Consider the following 21,845-nt stretch of genomic DNA (forward strand, 5'->3'; position numbering starts at 1 on the left):
GGCTGACCTGATGCTTTTATGATTTTCCCTAGCTTTAAGCGTGGAGCTGCAGGATCGTAGATCCAAAGGTCATCTACTACATATTCAGAAATTTAATTTGGAGGGAACTGGGAAACATTCGAAGATACGCGTCTCGTGAGAAAATTATACTAGACTAGGACCTCGTATTTTAGGTCTAAATATTAGCCGTACAAACGTGAAACATGAAGCTATCACAGTCCAGCAGGGGTGTCACTTATCATTAGATCCTTAACTAGGACATCAAAAGGATCAAAAGACATAAGGAAATTGCGGAGGCCCGATATGCCTTGGATCGAGTGTTTAGGGCTGAGATGAGACGAGAGCCGACAAGTAGACAAGGACAACACATACTGATGATGGCTTCCAGATTAAGATAAGATTTCTGTATTTCCTTGCACTCTTGGCTCTCGTCACGAGTTTAACCAATACTTGATTTTTGCCAGGCCTGTCATAACACGAGTTTTAGCATAACCTTATGTCTCCAAAGACCAATAGGTGATTATGGTAGGGGCTCAGCGATATGGAGGGATCTTGGGGTTCGCTCACTTTCTATTCCCCAACGACCCGACAGAGCGATATTACGACATAGGCTGGCTGACTCGCTTACGGTAAGTGCAAGGTGCACCCAGGCCTTTGGTGCCCAATCTACTAGGGGTTCGTGCGTCTGCGTCGGTCTAATTTTCAAAGTCTCAACGTTTACTCCGAAAGCGCTCAAGTGGATTCTTAGGATGCAGCTGCGCGGGGAGTAAAACCTCGTGTTGGTGAGATAATTTCCTCTGTTTTCGTCTTCAACGTTGCGGTCTGCAAGATCTGCCACGTTGAAACCAGATCAATTTTACGACCTTACAAAGTTAGAGTCTATCGATGGATGTACATAACCGGATTTAGTTCCATCGCCGGAATAGTGCGGGTGAAGACGCATCTGGGCATTTTCTACAAGAGTAAGCTGTCATGTTTTAAATTGAGTACTTGAGACTTTCATGACTAGAATCATGCCATATCTATTTCAATCTATGTATTCCAGATAACAATACTATTCAACGACTTTGAACTTTTCATGGCGGATATCTCTCACGGAGATAGAGCATGTTTCAAATATTCCATTTATAGAAACTCCAGATTTTCAGATTTTCAGATTTTCAGAGTTCCAGAGTTTCAGAGTTTCAGAGTTTTACCCCATTGAATATCCACATGCAGGTACGAGACCGACAACCATCCGTTACACAGCGCCCACGAGCAAATTGACCTTTCACTAAGAGACTAGACTAGTTCTCGGTCAAAGTACCTTGGATGCTATGGTTCAACTGAGCACGATAGATCTTGTTCTCGTTCATAATGAACATCTGACCATTACGGCCAAACGAGAAGTTGGAGGTGCCGTTCGTGATAAGGATCTTACCCAACAAGACACCGCCCGCAGACCAAACATTGACACCATCTCCACAGCCAGCATACACATTGCCATGCTGGTCAACCTTGATACCATCAGGAATTCCGTCGCTTGGCATAGCAAAGACACGCCGGTTAGTCAAAAACGGCTGACCACTGATAGTCGAAACATCGAAAGCATAGCTAGTGAAAAGTTTAGTGGGCAATTGAACCTAGAAATAGAAATGTGATAGCTCACATAGTCGCAGACAAGAGCACATCCTTGGTTCCATCGCCATTGGTCTCGGCGGTATCAGTGATATAGAGAATGCTCTGATCAGGGGAGAAAGAAATGCCATTCGGCCGACCAATACCATCGGCAACAACACGCACGCCCTTTGTCGTAGGGTCATATCGGTAAACCTGATTAGGCAGCTTGGGTGAAGGACGAATACCCTGTCGCGAGCCATAGATTGGATCTGTGAACCAGAAAGCCCCATCTTTAGCCACGACAACGTCGTTCAAAGAGTTAAACTGGCGTCCGTAGAAACCACCCACGATAAATTCGGACTTATACGGAGCTGAGGTGGACATTTGGAATAGACCACCCGTTTCATTGAGAGTGCCCTGAGCCGCCCAGAGGATCCCGTTGCCGTTATTAACACCGCCGTTCGGCAAAGGGATTGTGGAGTCGATGATCTCTGCTGTCACTGGGTTCGCGGTCACATTCACCTTTGTGATCACAATTGTGGATTTGTTAGTGGTTGGGTCGGTGAAGATGTTGCTGGAAATGAAGAGCTCGTCCGTGGATGGGATATATACGCTGGCTTCATGGGCAAATGGATATGTACTGTTTTCTGCAATCACCTCGAGAGTCGGCGAAGACCCGGTGATTTTGAGGAAAGCATTGTCGTAGAGGCTGAATGCCGAGGCATTGGCGGATTGGAAGAGGGTGGCAGCCATGATGGTAGAACTTTTTCTTTCTTCAAATTTGAGATATTTCTGAATATCTGCCTTTCTTCAGGAAGATCTGATATCATTCTTCAGGGGCTAACAGACTCCGCAGATCAAGTCCACGGGTTCGGCTAAACCGTGGAATGATGTCAGACAAGTGCTTGAATCCACTTTCTATTTGAACAAACTAACTGCACTTTGTCTAGCGTGCCATATGCTCGTTATATACGGAGTAGATGCAATTGTTGATATTTTCTGCTGCTCCATCTGAATCTACAATTCAGCAGAAATGAGAAAACCTCGAGGGCCCAATCAGCGAAATTTGATTATTTTATTTTTTACGTGGGATGGATGTCGGGGTCTACCTACTACCCAGGTTGGTGCTTAGTATGTAGCTGCCTCAGATAATGTCTTCACCGCTAGATTCTCTTTTATCTTCAATCTTCTGATTTATCTTACCTTTCAAATCCAACGACTCAAGCTTCAGATCCTCTCCAATTCATTCACATTGAAAACATCTTTGAGTCTATGGGTACGACAGCAATTCCTACCCAGTTAACCTAACAACATGCTCCCCGATCTCTCAGAGTCTCGAATATGGTGTTATTTGGGGTTTACACCGTCGAGTTTGTATGTGAAGCGGCTAACCATGTAGCCATTTACATCGAAACCCAACCCAGAGCCGATAGAGGGCGTCTGTACCATGTCACCGGGGATCTTTTCCACAGTACACTCTACGATCCAAGACCTACTCAGAAAATATTTTTGATTGGATCTATGTGGCTAAAGATTTGCCCAGATGCGAGCTGGAGTGCTGTCGAGCAGTAGGGCCGCTGCGAATCCAGTTGACGTTGCGTGGAGAACAGTTGTATCCTGATACATCTCTTTATCAGTGCGGAGAATGGGCTGAAGATTTTATGGCTCTAGCGTTTGAAAAGTGCATCTTTCAAGAGTAAGTTGTCGGCTATGCCTATTTAAGTAAAGAGGTCGACTAAGTGCTAACAGAAAGAGCTTGCTAGTGAAGAGCCCCATTTTTAGTTCGCACACTAGCTTGGCTCCAGAGTCAGAAACAAAGCCACAGATTATGACGGTGAACTATCTGGACCTTTCCTGGGTTACATTGCCTATGTTAGGAAAACGGTTGAATATCTTCGACCTCAAAACTTAAAAGTATAAATAAGCCCACTGTCTCTGAGCCCATTTATCTCTCTTGATACTAGGCATCCATATACCTGAATGTATATTGAAGCTGCATGTCCTTCGTCCTTTGAACCACAGTTGGAAGATGTAAATTCCCTGTTATCTCAGATACCCACTGATCAATAGTGGAGATGCGAGATGCAAGATCGGCTCTCTTAGACCCACTTCGATTGACCAAACAGTGCAAATATGACCCACGTGATTCCTTATAAAAAAGGAGTATCCAGCTCTCAATTGAGCAGAAAACAAGAAATGGCCTATCAGTTGCTTATATTCTGTCATCTTATATAAATCATTCCAAATCAAATCAAATAAGGGAAGAAATATGCCGGGAGAATCAAATACTCGAAATCACGTGCAACGAGACCACCACATTAATAACATTGAAGTACGTACTGACAAGTCTATGAAACAGATGGATATAAGCTTGATCATATCTCTTTTCTATAACATCGAGGAAATGAGAAAATGATGAAATGATGAAATGATGGAAAAGTGGCTGATTGATAGGTAATTCTTGGCCCGGGGTTACTCCGTTCGAAGCAAATTAATAAATTAAAGTGACATGACCCGTCGAAAAAAAGAGTCTAGAATTACTCAAAGGAAAAGCCTTTTCTTCATACTTTTCCTGTCTTTTTTTTCCTTCCGAATCCCTCCAAAAATCAAAACACAAAAAAAAAAATAGTAATTTGTACAGTGTCTATATACTTGGTCATCTCCCTTCTCAACCCCCACCATATTCCAGCCACTCCTATTTCTCTCTCCGCTTTTCCACGTGCAAAGGAAGTGGATTTCCCCTTCTTCAATACATCAATCATTCCGGAAGAAGAGACATCTTGATCCCTGCTTGCTGACAACTACTCTTGGTCGCCTCCCTTTGGCTGGTTGGAAAATTCTCCTGACCCCTCCTCGGCCCAATTGCAATCTGTCTCGTGTAGAGACAGAATCCTTCCATCATGAATTCAGAGAGTAATTTCTCCTTGAAATTCCGCCGACCTTCAAGCAAACTTCAAAAAGATTCAACTAGCCTTAGCTCGCGCATTCTGAGAAGCCATCAAAGCACAACCACTCTGAAACGTCACCCTTCGGCCCCCGTCTATCCACGTTCCTCCCCTAGTAATAGCCGCGAGCACGCTCGATCGCGCTCAAACGCAGGCGCTGCTTTTGGCTCGTCATCCTCGTCGGTTGAGCAAAGTAGTGCCGGTCCTTCGCCTATCAACGAAGAATCTCACCAACCTCCCAGAAGCCACAGCGCCTCTCGTTCCCGTACTCGAACCTCCAATCGCTTCTCCTACGACCAGAAATCGGATGATTTAACTACCCCCTTCGAGATGCGGGGTATGCTCAGTGCTCTGGATGAAAATAGTGCTGAACCAGATCACCAACCCCAAGCCCTGAGCCAGCGGCCCCAGCTACAATCTCATCACACCAGCCCCGATACTCGTGGTCGTCAGCCACTTCGACAGTCCGCCAGTTTTACTACATTGCCGAGTCGGATGGGGTCACTCGTCAATCGGGAGTCTGATAAAACTCCTGGCAAACGTTATTCTGATGAAGCGAAGGATAGTCAGCCGCCCCGATCGGGTAGGAGTAAAAAGGCTAGCTTCTCGAGCTTTGTCAATAGTATGCTGGGTTCCCCTCGCAATATCAAGATCTCCGCCCCGGAGAACCCGGTACATGTCACCCACGTCGGCTATGACAATCAAACTGGCCAGTTCACTGGTCTACCCAAGGAATGGCAGCGGCTGCTACAAGAAAATGGTATCTCGAAGAAAGAGCAGGAGGAGCACCCGCAAACCATGGTCGACATCATGCGATTCTATGAAAAGAATACTCGTGGGGATGACGAAGATGACGAAGTGTGGCACAAGTTTGACAACGCAACCACTGCTGGCAACGGCCGCACATCGCCCACTGGCCCTCGTTTCCCTCAGAATCATGCAGGTAGCTTTGAGAATCCGCGATCCCCGCCTCCAGTTCCTCGTGCTGGTCCAACCATGTCTCCGCCTGTGGGTGGGTTGGTACCGCATCGTGCACCCCCCAAGCCACCGGGCGCCATAACACCAGCGCGCGACCCGCCTCAACCTCCTGTCTCTCAACCCCAAACAGCAGCCTCACCCCGACCTGCGCAAGAACCCACCCCATTCGGCACTCCATCCATTCTCGAATCTGCACAATATACGGCCCCCCATCGCACCCCCTCCTCCTCTCGCAATGGTACCCCCGTGTCCAAGGGCTCCAATGTCATTACTTCGCCTACACAATACCAACAGCATCAGGAACAAGCTTCCATGGCTGCACAGCAAGCTATTGCATCCAGACAGCTAGACCAGAGTCAGAGTCAACGCAAAAAGCAACAGCAACCACCACCACAGCCGCCACCTTCAACTACCAACGAAGGCGCCGGGCCTGGAGCACCTCCACCAGCCCGACCTCGCCAACGCCAGCGACAAAGCACTGTTATGGACGTTCGAGAACGTTTGTTGAGAATCTGTCACCCTGGAGATCCCACTCAAATCTATTACAACCTTAACAAGATTGGACAAGGTGCTTCTGGTGGTGTATTCACTGCTTATGAAGCTGGCACCAACAACTGTGTCGCCATCAAACAGATGAATCTTGATCTCCAACCCAAGAAAGACCTTATCATCAACGAGATTTTGGTCATGAGAGATAGCAAGCACAAGAACATTGTGAATTTCTTGGAGAGCTATCTCCATGGTCTTGATCTTTGGGTGGTGATGGAGTACATGGAAGGCGGCAGTCTCACAGACGTTGTAACATTCAACATCATGGGTGAAGGACAGATTGCAGCAGTCTGTAGAGAGGTTGGTCGCATAGTTAATCTGTCTGAATATAGTGCTAACCAGTGCGTAGACTTTGAATGGCCTGCAACACCTGCACTCAAAGGGTGTCATCCATCGTGATATCAAATCTGATAATGTTCTTCTCTCATTGGAAGGCAACATTAAGCTGAGTAAGTTAATGTTACCTTTGTTATTGTCACGACCCCGGCTAATATTTTGTAGCTGATTTTGGTTTCTGTGCCCAAATCAATGACTCGCATCACAAACGAAACACGATGGTAGGTACACCATACTGGATGGCACCTGAAGTCGTGACTCGTAAGGAATATGGTCGCAAGGTGGATATTTGGAGTTTAGGTATCATGGCCATCGAGATGATCGAAGGTGAACCGCCTTACTTGAACGAATCACCACTTCGTGCACTCTACTTGATTGCCACAAATGGAACCCCGACCATCAAGGAAGAGTACAAACTCTCGACTATCTTCCAGAATTTCCTTCAATTGGCACTCAAGGTTGATCCTGAGAAGCGCGCATCAGCCCACGACTTGTTGAAGGTATGCACCCTCGCTATCCTACATATATTTAACTAGTTACTGATCATCAAATTTAGCATCCTTTCATGTCACTCTGTTCCCCCCTTTCTCACCTTGCCCCCTTGGTCAAGGCAGCTCGTCTCAGCCGAGCCCAAGAAAAGGCCCAAAAGGGTAACTAATCAATTAACCAACAAGATCCTATAGCCTTCCTCATTTGTATTTTGTCTTGTTGTTTGTCTCTCTTCCTGTCTCTTTCAGATACCCCCATCACTCCTGATGTTTTATCTACATCTCCGACATGGTATGAACATATCGGGAGTCCCGTTTCCTGTACCCATTTTATTCTACCTTTATATTACCATTCTATATCGTGATGACCCTCTTTTATTGTGATAAAAAAAACATATGTGTCCACAAGCCTGTTAATTATCATCTTCCTTGTTTTCCTACTCTTTTTTCTTCTTTGGTCTATGTAGCACTATGTCTATGTGTAGTTCTACTTGGGGGATTCACTCCTGTTTTGTTTGAATCTGGCCTCTTAGTGTTTCGGTTGTGGATTGGGGTTTCCCTTAACTTCACTTCATTAATTCCAAGGGGGTTTCTAGGGTCTAATGAGATATAGTATGTGTATGCCAGCTGGGCACATTGGGTCCACGGGTTTGATTTCAAGGTCTTGAATTCCTTTCACCTCGGCCTTTTTTCCAAGGTTCATTGTTTTCGATAGGCTTCATGGTACCTAGTTATACACAATGTTAGACTACATAATGTCAATTATCCAGCACTTTTTGCCCTCTGTTTTCATATATCGTGATCGGTAATATTTCTAGGAGAATCAAATCCAGCAATAACAGTAGAGTCGTAGAAATATAGCTCTGCCGTTTTGATTGCCTTTCAGCTGAATTTAGCCGGCATCATGGCATAATAGCATCATGGGGACAAGCGATCCATCACTCACATATAATTGTGGCTGTACATAGTACATGCCTTAGTAGTGAGGGTAAAGTGGAGATATCAATATCAGATCTAGTAAGCGATAGACGAGTGTGCAAATCAGGCGATAAGAAAAGTAGGAGCCTATACAAGCCTCTTTACAAATTTAAAACATAATGGAAAGCACTCAAGCTTGAAGTTTCTCGATAAATGATAATCATTGCCAAGGCAGCCATTTATTATTCGTGTTCTTATAAAGCTCCTATGTACCTCTCTACCTCAAGGTTAAGCTCTAGACATCGTCATAGCTTACTCAGGTGACTGTGGGCCGCTTCCGCCGAACACATCAGCCTGCACCTTTCTGTCGCTCATAAGGACTTTACCAGCTTTACCTCAACTTCACCTGGCTTTTATTTCCTCAAAGACTCATATTCGTCCCCAAGTTTCATCTTGCTGTGTTGTCTTAATCCCACCCGCATCTGCGAACTCCAGGCCACTCCCGACCTCCCCGCATTTCCTGCTTGCTCCCTACTACGGACAACGCCTTGTCCTCGGTGAAGTCCTGATCGCTATCGACCGATTGAACCTTTCCAAATCCTGAAGTGAGGTTTACTGGACGTAGTCTGAGTTACGTGTCCAAAGCTGAGCACCGGGTCTGACATCCTACATCTATCACCGCGTCTAGCCTCCGACGAGGAAACACAATAGACATGTTTCGCGCACAGCAGAACGCCTTCGACGATGCCATCGGTGAGTTTCGTCGATCTCATAGCGGTTTCGTTGCCTCATAGCTGGCAATGGGAGCGCAACAAACGCTTACCTGCTTGCTCATATGCAATAACTGACACGCGCAATAATTTAGCCAAGGCGACTGACGAGAACCTCACATCTGAAAACTGGGAATACATCTTGGTTCGTGACTTCGAATGATCGACCGACGTTGGCATCATCAACGGGTCGGAGCATGAAGCTGACTTGAGTTGTACAGGACGTATGTGACAAGGTTGGCAGCGAAGAATCAGGGTATGTTGACTCCTCATTCAGCTGTCTATTACTATGTATAATTGGAAGAAGATACTGACCATTATTTGTTTGTTTACAGCGCGAAAGAGGCAGTTGCTGCCATGATTAAGAGATTGGCCCACCGAAATGCCAATGTCCAACTTTACACTCTAGAGGTTCGAATCACAGTATAAGTTTAACGCGATGACCTATAGATGTACTGACTTTATTTGTCCAGCTTAGCAACTCTCTCGCGCAAAACTGCGGCCTGAAAATTCACCGCGAACTGGCCTCGAGAAGCTTCACGGATGCGCTTCTGCGTCTCGCCAATGATCGTGTGAGTATCTTTTCTCTTGCATGAATGTCACAACGACTAGCTGACAATTATGGCATCTGATAGAATACACATCAACAAGTCAAGTCCAAGATTTTGGAACGTATGGAGGAATGGACTGAGCTTTTCAAATCTAACCCTGACTTTGGCATTATGGAGCAAGCTTATATGAAGCTGAAGACCCAGAGTAAATTCATTGTTGAACTTCGAAAACGCTGAATATCATTGCTAATTAATACAAAGATCCGAATCTACAGCCCCCTTCTAAACCGGTCAAGAGCGAAATCACAGATTTCGATCGCCGAAAGGAGGAAGAGGAGCTGCAAATGGCACTGGCTCTTTCTGTTAAGGACAAGAATCCAGTGGCTCCCACACCCCAGGCCGAAACATCTTCGTCTGCTGCTGCCACACCTGCATCTGCGGCATCCGCTGCCGGAAGCCAACCACAGGCTGCTGCATCCCAGCCAGTTGCATCTGGAACATCTGCAGCCACAGTGTCGCGAGTTCGAGCTTTGTTTGATTTCCAGCCCTCCGAACCTGGGGAGCTCCAATTCCGCAAGGGAGATACCATTGCTGTTTTGGAATCAGTCTATAAAGATTGGTGGAAGGGCTCTTTACGTGGTCAGACCGGTATCTTCCCTCTCAATTATGTAGAGAAGCTTCCAGACCCGACAGTTGAGGAGCTGCAACACGAGGCGCAAATGGAGGGAGACGTTTTTGGACAGATCAAGAATGTCGAGAAGCTCCTGACTCTTTTAAGCACTCGCAGCTCAGATCTCAACGTTCAGGAGAATGAGGAGATCACGACACTTTATCACTCCACACTAGCGATTCGACCTAAGCTGATAGAATTGATTGGCAAATATTCTCAAAAGAAAGGTAAGTCTTTTAATCTTTCTCGCGGGAAACGACACATGCTTATATTTGTCAAGATGAGTTCACTCAACTCAACGAGAAGTTTATTAAGGCCCGTCGTGATTACGAGTCTTTGTTGGAGGCCTCCATGGCCCATCCACCACAGCCATACGGACGGCCTGGTCAGCAGAAATTCGGATATCCGGCTGCCGCGCCAGCTGGCTACCCACCAAGTGCATTCTATGGTGGTGCTGAGCAAACAATGCCTTATCGGCCAGCTACGCAATCTCCTGGCCAGTTTGCAGGAGGAACACCTCAGCCGGGACAGTCCCAAGCGCCTTCTGATCCTTACATGCACCACCGACCTCAGTCTACATATGACCACCCACAAGAATTAGGAACAACTGCCTATGACTCCCCTGTGGAAACACAGTCTGCCGCTGCTCATCATCCTGGCTATCCACCAAGTGGCCAAGCGCCTTCTGCTCCCCACCAACAATTTCAACATCAACAAGGTCAGGACTATTCGCCTACTGCCTATCCAGGTGAAGATAACTCTCAGGTGACGCCTACATCCGGTGCTCCCCAACATGGATATTCTTCCCAGCAACATGCTTCAGCCCAACCGCCGTACCCCAATTCTCAACCTACCCACCAGCCTTCTCCCTCCCACCAACCACCTCCAGTTCCCGGATCACAGCAGCCACCTGCTCAGTACACGGCCTTTAACCCAGCTCCAGGACCTTCGGCTCCGGGTACTGGAGAGTACCAGCCATATCAGCCCTCAGCAGGTGGTGCATCTACCTCCAACCCTGCTTCTTACTACAGATAGCCGGATTTTCTTGACTGGGATTATTCAAGCAGCAAGTTAATGCATTAAACTGTATTTAATATGGCCGCTTCAAGTTCATGTTCTCATTTGTATGCTGAATTCCTTTCTATGGCTGACTGTTGTATATATAGCAGTTAACTTAATCAACTTAACCGTACATATCTATTATGATAGCTCTTTGAATCTTGATGTATTATAATCATCTAAACGCGTAACGCCACTACTAGCGCGTTACCTTTGATCCTCAAGACATCGGGAGTAATCTCAATTACTAATGAAACCTCTGGGCTTTCTACTCCTTATGCTTTTGGATACCATCTAGGTACCTCGATAATTTTGCAAGAAGGCGGTGGCAGAAGCTTTATCAATATGCATCACGTGATATAATTTACCTTCTGGTTATGGTAGACGACAACATCTGGACGCTACACCGATGACAGTTTCCTCATTCAAATTTACTATGCAGTAATACTGAACCCAAGACCTATCACTCTATCGATTAACTACTATTTTGATTCATATCATACGTGATATCGATACTGAATTGAAAGCCTCCTAATAATTAGCTTCCCCGCAATCGCGTCTACTTGCAGACGATGCTCTCGCCCTCGGTGTGTTCCCACAAGGGTGAACGGTACGGCTACTAAGCCGGCATACGGAACTTCAAAACCTGTACTAGGTGGCGAAATTTGAGCGGCGCTCGGAAGCGTTCAAAATGGAGGCCGATTGGGATGAGCTGTCGCGCATACCGCTGCCACCATCCAGTCCGCATAGCATGCCTTCAGTTGCTACTGCGGTGGCTTTTGACGATATGCAGGAGCTTTTGTGGACAGGAAATGAATATGTGAGTCTTCCAGATGCCTTGGACTGTATTACCGAAGTTAATGTGCGTTCTGGCTATTTTTAGGGGCGCATCTCTTCTTTCCACGGACCAGACCTCCAACGGTACACATCGGTACGAGCTCATCCAGTCTCGGAGGGCGCGGTGCGACAAATTCTTTTCCATCCGCGGGGCGTGATCTCAATCTCTTCAAAAAGCGTGCATATGATTACGCGACGCGGTCTGACCCAGTGGCACCTTGGACACGAGGAAATGGTCGATCTTCACTGCATGAGCTTTACTGCACAGACTAATCGAATCATCGTGGCTGGCTGTCAGCGCGTAATGTTCACAGTGGACATTGACAAGGGTACAATCGTCGAAAAGTTGCCCACCGAGTCCAATTACACCATTATGAAGAAGAGTCGATATCTCTGCGCAGCTACAGATACGGGCTCTGTCAATGCCCTAAGTCTTACGGACTTCAGTGTTGTCAAATCGTGGAAGGCTCACGGCACTGCCGTTAATGACATGGATGCGCGGAACGACTTGCTCGTTACCTGCGGCTTTTCGGTCCGCCACCACACCGCACCCGTTGTTGACCCGCTCGCCAACGTGTATGACCTCAAGACATTAACACCCCTACCTCCTATTCCTTTCCATGCCGGGGCAGCATACATTCGTATGCACCCAAAACTCCACACAACAAGCTTTGTGGCTTCACAGTCTGGTCAGGTGCAAGTGATAGATCTTATGAACCCCAACGCATTCAATTTGCGACAGGCCAATCTTTCCCTGATGCTTGGTCTTGAGGTTTCACCTTCAGGCGAAGCACTTGCCGTCAATGATGCCGAATGCTCTATCCATCTGTGGGGCTCGCCATCCAAGATTCATTTCAACGAGATGAGTAAGGAGACTGAGTTTGCAGATGTCCTCACACGACCTACACAGGTGGACTGGTCTCCTGAAACTCCTCTGAGCATGGTTGGAATGCCTTACTACCACGAGCGTCTCTACTCGGCTTGGCCTAGCCATTTGATTTATGAAGTTGGCAGCCCCCCTGCCCCACTAGATCACTCTGTAATTCCATATCTGCGTCCAGCAGAGATGGGCCATCATGCCCCGAACCCGAGAAAGACCCGTCGAAACCAGGTGGAAAACACACGCGCGCTGTCTAGCGTAGAGCCGGCCTTGATGGCACCCAAGTTTTTGAGTGAGAAAGCCCGAGACCATGGCAAATCGAAATCTGTGGGCTCCATAACCGATGTCACCGAGGGGCTGGCGGGTGCCAACATTAGTGGCGAGAATGAGGACGACCCTCTTCTGAAATACAGTAATGTAGAGATCAAGTACAGTCGATTTGGCGTAGATGACTTTGACTTCCGGTAATGGATCATCTGACATCCTTTATAAGACTTTCGCTGACCTTACGCAGATTCTACAACAAGACTCAATTTTCCGGCCTTGAAACTCACATCGCCAATTCCTTTACCAACTCCCTTCTTCAGCTTCTCAAATTCATCCCCCTCTTTCGAAACCTCGCCCTTCAGCATGCCGCTGGCTCCTGCATATTCGAACAATGTTTATTGTGCGAATTAGGCTATCTATTTGACATGCTGGAGAAAGCCAACGGTCAAAATTGTCAGGCAACCAACTTGCTGAAAACGTTCAGCAGTTTCCGAGAAGCCTCCAACTTGGGGATTTTGGAGGAAAATCTGTCTAACAAATCTCTCTCAACTTCTATCCAAGCCGTGACACGCTTCTTTTTGACACAAGTGGAGCAAAATTACCGCATGATTCAACCGAACACTGAAGAGCTGGAACAACGCATTGCAATCATTGCCTCTGAATCAATTCGATGCATGTTCTGTCAAAATGAAACTGTACGCCCAGGTAACTCGCTTGCCAGTGAGCTGCTCTATCCCAATGTTGACATGAAACACATCCGACGTAATTCAATATGCCGTTTTTCTAATATCCTACGTGCGAGTATCGAGCGGGAAACACAGAATCGTGGGTGGTGCAACTACTGCCGTCGTTATCAGCAAGTCATGATGCGGAAGACAGTACACCGGATGCCTCTTGTTCTCCTGCTTAATGCAGCTTCCAGTAATCCCATCTGTCGTCGTTTGTGGTCTATTCCTGGCTGGCTACCCGATGCCGTTGGTGTCGTCCTCGATAATGGTCAGGTCTTGTGTTTCGACGGCGAGGAACTTCAAGCTCGGATAAAGAACAACACGCCTGGTCTTGTGGTGTACGATTTGGTCGGTCTCGTGTCAGAGATCGACATTCCTGAGCACCAGAAGCCGCACTTGGTTTCGTTCATTAACACGTCCATCTCAGATCGTGAGCAGCAGGAACAAAGCAAATGGCATCTCTTCAATGACTTCTTGGTCGCGGAGGTTGAGAAAGATGAGGCCCTTCGCTTCACTCAAACCTGGAAGCAGCCATGTGTGCTGGCTTTCCAGGTGAGAGATGCTCGCAATTGTGTTGACGATTCATGGAAAAGCAATCTCGATACTACTCTCTTGTTCCGCGAGTGGTCTTTGAATGGAGGACATCATGTCGAATCCTGCAATCCTCTCAACGATGAGGAGAAACCACAGGCTGGTACACCCGTGGCATTGGACACAGAGTTTGTTGATCTTGAGAAGGCGGAGATAGATGTCAAAGCCGACGGATCCCAGGAAATAGTGAGACCCAATAAGAGCGGACTTGCCCGAGTTTCGGTGCTGCGTGGCTCGGGCTTGAATGAAGGTGTACCGTTTATTGACGACTACATCACCATCCGGGAACCAATTGTGGACTATGTTACGCAATATTCAGGCATCAAGCCTGGTGATTTGGACCCGCGGACAAGCGAGCACAACCTGGTTCCATTGAAAGTTGCCTACAAGAAGCTTTGGTTGCTTCTCAACCTGGGCTGCATCTTCGTGGGTCATGGCCTGGCTTCTGATTTCCGAAAGATCAACATTCAAGTCCCCAAATCTCAAACTGTGGACACGCAGTATCTTTTCTTTCATCCAAGCAAAAATCGCCGTCTCAGCCTTCGCTACCTTGCCTGGGCTGTCTTCAAGGAATACATTCAGGAAGAGCCAACCCTGGACACGGTCCAAGGCCACGACTCCATTGAAGATGCACGAATGGCACTGCGCCTTTGGAAAAAGTTCCAAGAATATGAAGACGCAGGCATTGTAGCACAGATGCTTGAGGAAATCTTCCGTGAGGGATCCAAACTGGGTTTCAAACCACCGCCCAAGAATGGTGTAGCCGCCGTCCTGTCACGACCCGGCACTGCTGTTACGATTCAGAATAGTGGTAGCAATGTACCTGGCACTCCCGATGCTAATGGAGCATCAACATCTATTCCCGCTAATAACGTCCCCATGAGCGCACCCTCTACCCCCCGCCAGGCTTTTCGACGATCCATCGCTCTAACTCCAAGCAATGGTAGTTTCGCCGGACCAGGTGCTGGCGACTTTTTTGGTGAAAGTCCATTGCGATAAGCCTTCTATTGACTCTGGTATCCAAATTCTCAGATCACTGCTGCGTGCTTCTTTCGAGGTATGGACTAAAATCTGAATATTCCCCTCTGATAACCTAGTACTCATATAAATGATTGAACAGATACATTAGCTCGGCCCCTTGAATGCTGTGATTACGAAAATAAGTAGTGCTCTAACTACCTAGATAGTATCTCTGGTCACTCTCAGAGGCATTTCCATGTAATCCTCTCTTTTACTTTGTCTTGTTTTGGTTATCCCCATACGCTTGGCAGGATCTTCGGAATACGCCAGCAATGCCAACCTATCTCGACTAAATCAATCAGAAACTTCTATCTATCTTTCTTGAATATGTACAAATGTAGCATACCAAGTTCCAAGTATTGAAAAATCAAAAAAAAAAAAAAAAAAACACAGTGAGTCCTGTAAACTGAGCGACAGTTGACCTAAGTGGAGAATGACGTGAACCGCCGCAAGATCTCCCCCACTCAACAACACTGCTTTTGCAATCTCAAGATCTCCCTTCCTTTCCTTTTTCTCTATCGCTCGGACCTTCTTGAATCTTGAAAAACAAACACCATCTTTCTTTTTTGTTTACATTGATACCCTTAACTTCTTCTAATCAGCAGTCACCCTCCCACCCACACACCCCGCGACCCCCTCGCTCTTCAGAAATACCCTGCCTCGTCTCAATGTCGAACAACCGGGTGAAGAACGTGGCGTACGATGATGATGATTTCTATGACGATGGATATGACTCACCAGATCCCGAAGAGCAAGAGGCTTTGGCACAATGCACCTCGGCAGTCTTACAGCAGCTCCGCGCGGGGCAGCCCTCAGTGACCGCCACGAAAGAAGAGATCCAGGAAGCCCTATGGCATTACTACAACGACATCGAAAAATCCGTGAACTACTTGAGAGGTATGGCTCATTTGACAGCCCCCGAAGACGCTAGAATGAGTCATCAAGGCTAATGGCTTATCTCTAGGCAAGAAGGAGAAAGAGATTGCGAAGCAACAGTCCAAGGCTCAAAACGGTAAGCAGTCGCATTATTTTTTACATCAATCTATCATGGCTGAGCTGGGCGCATGGAATCGTGGCTTTGATCTCGATAAAGACGAAAAACGAAGTGTGTCAAACCTTTCAACATCTTTGAATTTTGTGTTATATATCCCAAGACTGACGTTGTTTGGAGGTGTGGGCAATGTTCTAACATGTGTTTTAGTGCCCGATTTTTCATCTTCAGCTCATTTTTCGGCTGCCGATTTCTTTCGTGATTGTCCTTGGCTCAATATTCCTGCCCATCGCAAGGCTGATATCCTCATCGAGCCGCTTTATCCTCGGCTTGGCTTGTTGGGTGGAGCGCCTGAGAATGGGGGAAAGGTCTCCAAGCTTGCCGCGCTGGCTGCAGCTCGAAAGAAGAGGGAGATTGAAAAGGCTGCGGCCGCAGCTCCGGCTGAGCTTCCAATCACTGCGCAATCTGAGAAGTCAGACATATCTTCGCCCAAACTACGGAGTACACCCCTCTCCCTGCGTGAGAGACTAGCTGCGAATGCTAGGCCCTCAAAACTTTCCGATGAGAGTTCTACTTTGCGACTAGGACAGCTCAGTTTGTCAGAGCCGTCGTCAGCACTTAATGTGCCACCTTCTGAGCCTGTTCAAGCTGCAACTGTGCCTGAATCTACAGAAAAAGCAGAAGAGAATTTCAAGGATACATCCGAGCTATTGGAGCCAGCAATCAGCATGCGCGCGTCTCCATCCATGTTTGCCAGTGCCATACTTGGCCACGAAGCTGGACCCAGGATTGCCGAGCCCAGCCATTTGGATCTTCTGAAAATATACGGGCAAGATCATGCTAAACCTTTTGATTTTGCAGGCCCCAGTCCCGATGATACGGTGCTCCGTGCTCAAGAAAAAGGTTTGACGTTTCGCAAAAATGGCTCCAAATCACACGCCTAATAATGTGCAGGATTCAAGTCAAAACCGACGGCTTCCAAAGTATCAGGGAATAAAAAGGCCCAGGCTGATATAACTAACGGCATGGACAATCTTTCTGTGGAAGAGAAAGTGACTGTGAAGAGTAAGAACCTGGATGTCCTTGCAGAGTTCAACAAGTCGAACAAGAAAAAGGCAGCAAACTTCGTGGTGATTGGTTAGTATTCCTATTAAAATAGTTACTCAGTACAACAGGATGACTGACTTGACTCAAGGACATGTCGATGCTGGAAAGAGTACACTTATGGGTAGATTGCTCGCTGACCAAGGAGCAATCGACCAGCGGACATTAGAAAAGTATAGAAAGGAGGCCGAGAAGATCGGCAAGGGTTCCTTTGCCCTGGCATGGGTATTGGATCAAGGATCTGAAGAGCGTGCACGAGGTGTCACAATCGACATTGCGACGAACAAGTTCGAGACCGATACCACTGCTTTTACGATCGTTGATGCTCCAGGCCATCGTGACTTCGTGCCTAACATGATTGCCGGCGCTAGTCAAGCTGACTTTGCTGTCTTGGTTATTGACGCAAGCACTGGCAAGTTCGAGTCTGGTCTGAAAGGCCAAACAAAGGAACATGCTTTGCTCGTCCGTAGCATGGGAGTGCAGAAAATTGTCGTGGCCGTCAACAAGATGGACACTGTTCAATGGAACAAGGGCCGCTTTGATGAAATCGAGCAACATATTTCCTCGTTCTTGACAACTGCCGGCTTCCAAGCCAAAAACATCGCGTTCGTGCCATGCTCTGGTGTCCTCGGACAAAACATCAGTAAACGTTACGAAGATCTAACCTCACTTTGGTACAATGGCCGGACATTGATCGAAGAACTAGAGACATCAGAGCCGTTCACCTACGCACTAGACAAGCCTCTACGCATGACAATCGGCGACGTCTTCCGAGGCGGCGTACAGAACCCGATATCAATTTCTGGCCGTCTAGATGCCGGCAGTTTACAAGTCGGCGATCAGATTCTCACAATTCCCAGTGGCGAGACAGCATTGATCCGAAGCCTAGAAGTGGACAGTGAACCCAGTGACTGGGCCGTAGCTGGTCAAAACGTGACTCTCAACCTGGCAAATATCGACCCAGTGCACCTACATTCAGGTGATGTTGTCTGTCGTGCTTCCTCGCCCATTGCCGCTATCGCGACATTCACCGCTAAGGTCCTTGCCTTTGAGCATCTGATGCCCATGATGGTGGATGTGCATCGTGGTCGCCTTCATGTACCTGGTCGTATCAGCAAGTTGGTTGCCAGCCTTGATAAGGCCTCTGGTGCTTCTATCAAGAAGAGACCGAAGATTGTGGCTCCGGGTACTGTGGTGCGTGTTGTGGTCGAGATGGATCAGGCTGTGCCCCTGGAGGCGCCTACTCGCATTGTTCTACGCTCTGGTGGCTCGACCGTTGCAGCGGGCTTGTTAGAATAGGCAACTATTTTACTTGAATATGATTTTGGATTGAACTCCTACATGCTACTTCTATATGGAAAGTCTTTCGAGATAGGTTGATTTTCTTGCGATTGCCACAGAAAGCGCTGTCTAAGAGTCGGAAAGGAACAGAATTCAGTGGACAATACCTACGGAGGTATCCATGTGGAAATGGATATGAGAAAAGATACCATAGGTAGGTAGCTTTACACCTCAGGACAGATTTCGCAGGCCACTTATATCTTGTCCTACCGACATCGTACTTTCGTTCTTATTCAAGCAAGAAAGTGTGTGATAGATTTACATGTCGCGGTCAGTACTCCGTAAAATATTCGACATCGAATCTAGGTTCTGATAATTGGCCACAGTGTCCTCCATTTGCCTCCTGCTGTCGTACAGGCCACTTGTCTTTGCCTCCTGCTCCCTAAAATTGGGGGTCTTCAACTTGATGGTTCTAGCGAATTCGATTAAGTCGTGAACGATAGAAGATGATTGGTAAAAGAGGAGTGGATTTTGACACCTTCCCTGGTTTGGCCCCTGCCACTATTCCTTATCTGGAAATATCTATCCCTATATAGGAAGGCGGTACCAATCTAAAACACTGGGCCCTTGAATGGATGACTCAGCCCCTTCCGGCCCCCAATCGACCAATCAGCATTCGAAAAGTGACCTGAACTGAGAAAAGGCCAGCATGGCCGCTGGGCATTCGACCCTTCATACAAGAACGCCCTCTCTGCCCTTTCCAAACTCTCTTCTCTGTCCATTCCCTTCATTTCGGCAACCCACTCAAATCTACTATCGAGGGTCCAGAGTACGGCATAGCTCGTCAACTCTCGCCGCTGTTACACTAAACGGCGCGCGTCTCGTAAGCTTTTAGATCGCATCTCTTCACTCTTTGTGATTTTTCATTCAAATATCCTATCGCAATGGCGCGACTCATGAGTCAGCCCAGTGCGTCCAAGCCCTTCACATGGACCACTGTGTTCTACCTTCTTTTTGTCTTGATTGCGCCTCTGGCTCTGTTTGGTTCCACTGCTCACGCTGAGGAAAACAGCTCCGTGGAGGAGTATGGCTCTGTTATCGGTATTGATTTGGGAACTACCTACTCGTGAGTCGATCAAACTCGAAACTTCCTGAGATATGTGGCTAATCAGCAGCGCAGTTGTGTTGGTGTGATGCAGAATGGTAAAGTCGAGATCCTTACCAACGACCAAGGAAACCGAATTACTCCCTCATACGTCGCCTGGAACGACGAGGAACGTCTTGTCGGTGACGCCGCAAAGAACCAATACGCAGCAAACCCTACCCGCACTGTCTTCGATGTCAAGTAAGTTTCACTCAGTTGATTCTCCACAAGATACAAAAGGCTAATAAGTATTAGGCGATTGATTGGTCGCAAGTTCGATGAGAAGGATGTGCAGAAGGACTCTAAGAACTTCCCTTTCAAGATTGTCAACAAGGATGGCAAGCCTAACGTGAAGGTCGAAGTTAACAACACTCCTAAGATCTTCACCCCCGAGGAGGTCTCGGCCATGATCCTCGGAAAGATGAAGGAGATTGCCGAGAGCTATCTTGGCAAGAAGGTCACCCACGCCGTTGTTACTGTTCCCGCCTACTTCAATGACGCTCAACGTCAGGCTACCAAGGACGCCGGCACTATTGCCGGTCTAAACGTTCTCCGCGTTGTCAACGAGCCCACCGCCGCCGCTATCGCCTATGGTTTGGATCAGACCGGTGATGAGCGCCAGGTCATTGTGTACGATCTCGGAGGTGGTACCTTCGATGTGTCTCTTCTGTCTATTGATAACGGTGTTTTCGAGGTTCTGGCTACCGCTGGTGACACTCACCTCGGTGGTGAGGATTTCGACCACCGGGTCATGGACTACCTTGTTAAGCAATATAACAAGAAGAATGACGTTGATGTTACTAAGGATCTGAAGTCTATGGGTAAGCTGAAGCGCGAGGTTGAGAAGGCTAAGCGTACTCTGTCTTCCCAGAAGTCTACTCAAATTGAAATTGAGTCCTTCCACAACGGCAACGATCTCTCTGAGACCCTCACCCGGGCTAAGTTCGAGGAGCTGAACATCGATCTGTTCAAGCGCACTCTTAAGCCTGTCGAGCAGGTGCTCAAGGATGCCAAGGTTAAGAAGTCCGAGATTGATGACATTGTTTTGGTTGGTGGTTCTACTCGTATCCCCAAGGTTCAGTCTCTCCTTGAGGAGTTCTTCGGTGGTAAGAAGGCCAGCAAGAACATCAACCCCGACGAGGCTGTCGCTTTCGGTGCCGCTGTCCAAGGAGGTGTTCTCTCCGGAGACTCCGCTACCACTAACGTCGTTCTTATGGACGTTAACCCCCTTACTCTGGGTATTGAGACCACCGGTGGAGTGATGACCAAGCTTATCACCCGTAACACTGTCATCCCCACCCGCAAGTCGCAGATCTTCTCGACTGCTGCTGATAACCAGCCCACCGTCTTGATCCAGGTGTTCGAGGGTGAGCGCTCCATGACTAAGGACAACAACCAGCTTGGCCGTTTCGAGCTTACTGGTATTCCCCCCGCTCCTCGCGGTGTCCCTCAAATCGAGGTCGCCTTCGACCTGGATGCCAACGGTATCCTCAAGGTCAGCGCCAGCGACAAGGGCACCGGCAAGGCTGAGTCTATCACCATCACCAACGACAAGGGTCGCCTCACTCCTGAGGAGATTGAGCGCATGGTCGCTGAGGCTGAGGAGTTCGCCGAGGAGGACAAGGCCATGAAGGCTAAGATTGAAGCCCGTAACGGCCTCGAGAACTACGCCTTCAGCCTTAAGAACCAGGTTGGCGACGATTCTGGTCTTGGTGGCCAGATCGATGAGGACGACAAGCAAACTATTCTTGATGCTGTCAAGGAGACCATTGACTGGCTCGAGGACAACGCTGCCACTGCGACCGCCGAGGACTTCGAGGAGCAGAAGGAACAACTCTCTGGCGTTGCCTACCCCATTACCAGCAAATTGTACGGCTCTGGTGCTCCCCCTGAGGACGATGAGCCCTTGGACCATGACGAACTGTAAAATCACTTTTGAGGCATTATTTCTGGAGTTCATTTTATTTTGCTTTTGTATCTGTTTCTAGTTTCAATCTGCACGGGGTGGTATCCCCTGTTGCATGAGTCGAATCGACTCCCCAATACCATGATACCTTTTGCACACATGCAGGATTTCCCTCGTTACACTTGTAATTCATTATATAACCAAGTAAACCTGATATCTACGTTCATTTTCCC

General features: G+C 47.6%; 7 protein-coding genes across 7 annotated transcripts; 6 read left to right on the forward strand and 1 right to left on the reverse strand.

The window, feature by feature from the left end:
• Nucleotides 1–1,286: 1,286 nt before the first annotated feature.
• On the reverse strand, nt 1,287–2,397 carry N7495_004327 (SMP-30/gluconolactonase/LRE family protein; the record flags this gene model as incomplete). Its single annotated transcript, XM_057206978.1, has 2 exons — nt 1,287–1,593; nt 1,649–2,397. Coding segments are annotated over 2 exons (1,056 nt in total), but the record flags the coding sequence as incomplete, so codon positions are not given.
• Nucleotides 2,398–2,940: 543 nt separating this feature from the next.
• On the forward strand, nt 2,941–3,299 carry N7495_004328 (uncharacterized protein; the record flags this gene model as incomplete). Its single annotated transcript, XM_057206979.1, has 2 exons — nt 2,941–3,122; nt 3,143–3,299. The coding sequence occupies 2 exons, from the start codon at nt 2,941–2,943 to the stop codon at nt 3,297–3,299; spliced, it is 339 nt and encodes a 112-aa protein (XP_057064659.1).
• Nucleotides 3,300–4,499: 1,200 nt separating this feature from the next.
• Nucleotides 4,500–7,065, forward strand: pakA (mitogen-activated protein kinase kinase kinase kinase STE20; the record flags this gene model as incomplete). The annotated part of the gene is made up of 4 exons (XM_057206980.1): nt 4,500–6,371; nt 6,421–6,520; nt 6,573–6,907; nt 6,964–7,065. The coding sequence occupies 4 exons, from the start codon at nt 4,500–4,502 to the stop codon at nt 7,063–7,065; spliced, it is 2,409 nt and encodes an 802-aa protein (XP_057064660.1).
• Nucleotides 7,066–8,526: 1,461 nt separating this feature from the next.
• N7495_004330 (ESCRT-0 subunit protein HSE1) lies at nt 8,527–10,839 on the forward strand (the record flags this gene model as incomplete). The annotated part of the gene is made up of 8 exons (XM_057206981.1): nt 8,527–8,566; nt 8,679–8,728; nt 8,805–8,839; nt 8,919–8,994; nt 9,057–9,155; nt 9,219–9,339; nt 9,396–10,031; nt 10,085–10,839. The coding sequence occupies 8 exons, from the start codon at nt 8,527–8,529 to the stop codon at nt 10,837–10,839; spliced, it is 1,812 nt and encodes a 603-aa protein (XP_057064661.1).
• A 715-nt stretch (nt 10,840–11,554) lies between these two features.
• pan2n2 (poly(A)-specific ribonuclease) lies at nt 11,555–15,165 on the forward strand (the record flags this gene model as incomplete). Its single annotated transcript, XM_057206982.1, has 3 exons — nt 11,555–11,683; nt 11,747–13,044; nt 13,095–15,165. 3 exons carry the CDS (start codon nt 11,555–11,557, stop codon nt 15,163–15,165), a joined length of 3,498 nt encoding a protein of 1,165 aa, XP_057064662.1.
• A 689-nt stretch (nt 15,166–15,854) lies between these two features.
• On the forward strand, nt 15,855–18,580 carry N7495_004332 (putative translation elongation factor EF-1 subunit; the record flags this gene model as incomplete). Its single annotated transcript, XM_057206983.1, has 5 exons — nt 15,855–16,083; nt 16,151–16,198; nt 16,388–17,080; nt 17,132–17,314; nt 17,373–18,580. The coding sequence occupies 5 exons, from the start codon at nt 15,855–15,857 to the stop codon at nt 18,578–18,580; spliced, it is 2,361 nt and encodes a 786-aa protein (XP_057064663.1).
• Nucleotides 18,581–19,506: 926 nt separating this feature from the next.
• On the forward strand, nt 19,507–21,633 carry bipA (Hsp70 family ATPase KAR2; the record flags this gene model as incomplete). Its single annotated transcript, XM_057206984.1, has 3 exons — nt 19,507–19,688; nt 19,743–19,907; nt 19,962–21,633. 3 exons carry the CDS (start codon nt 19,507–19,509, stop codon nt 21,631–21,633), a joined length of 2,019 nt encoding a protein of 672 aa, XP_057064664.1.
• Nucleotides 21,634–21,845: the final 212 nt, after the last annotated feature.

Source organism: Penicillium taxi (assembly GCF_028828555.1).
Source record: "Penicillium taxi strain IBT 34144 chromosome Unknown utg000003l_segment0_segment0, whole genome shotgun sequence".
NCBI classification, from domain to species: domain Eukaryota; kingdom Fungi; phylum Ascomycota; class Eurotiomycetes; order Eurotiales; family Aspergillaceae; genus Penicillium; species Penicillium taxi.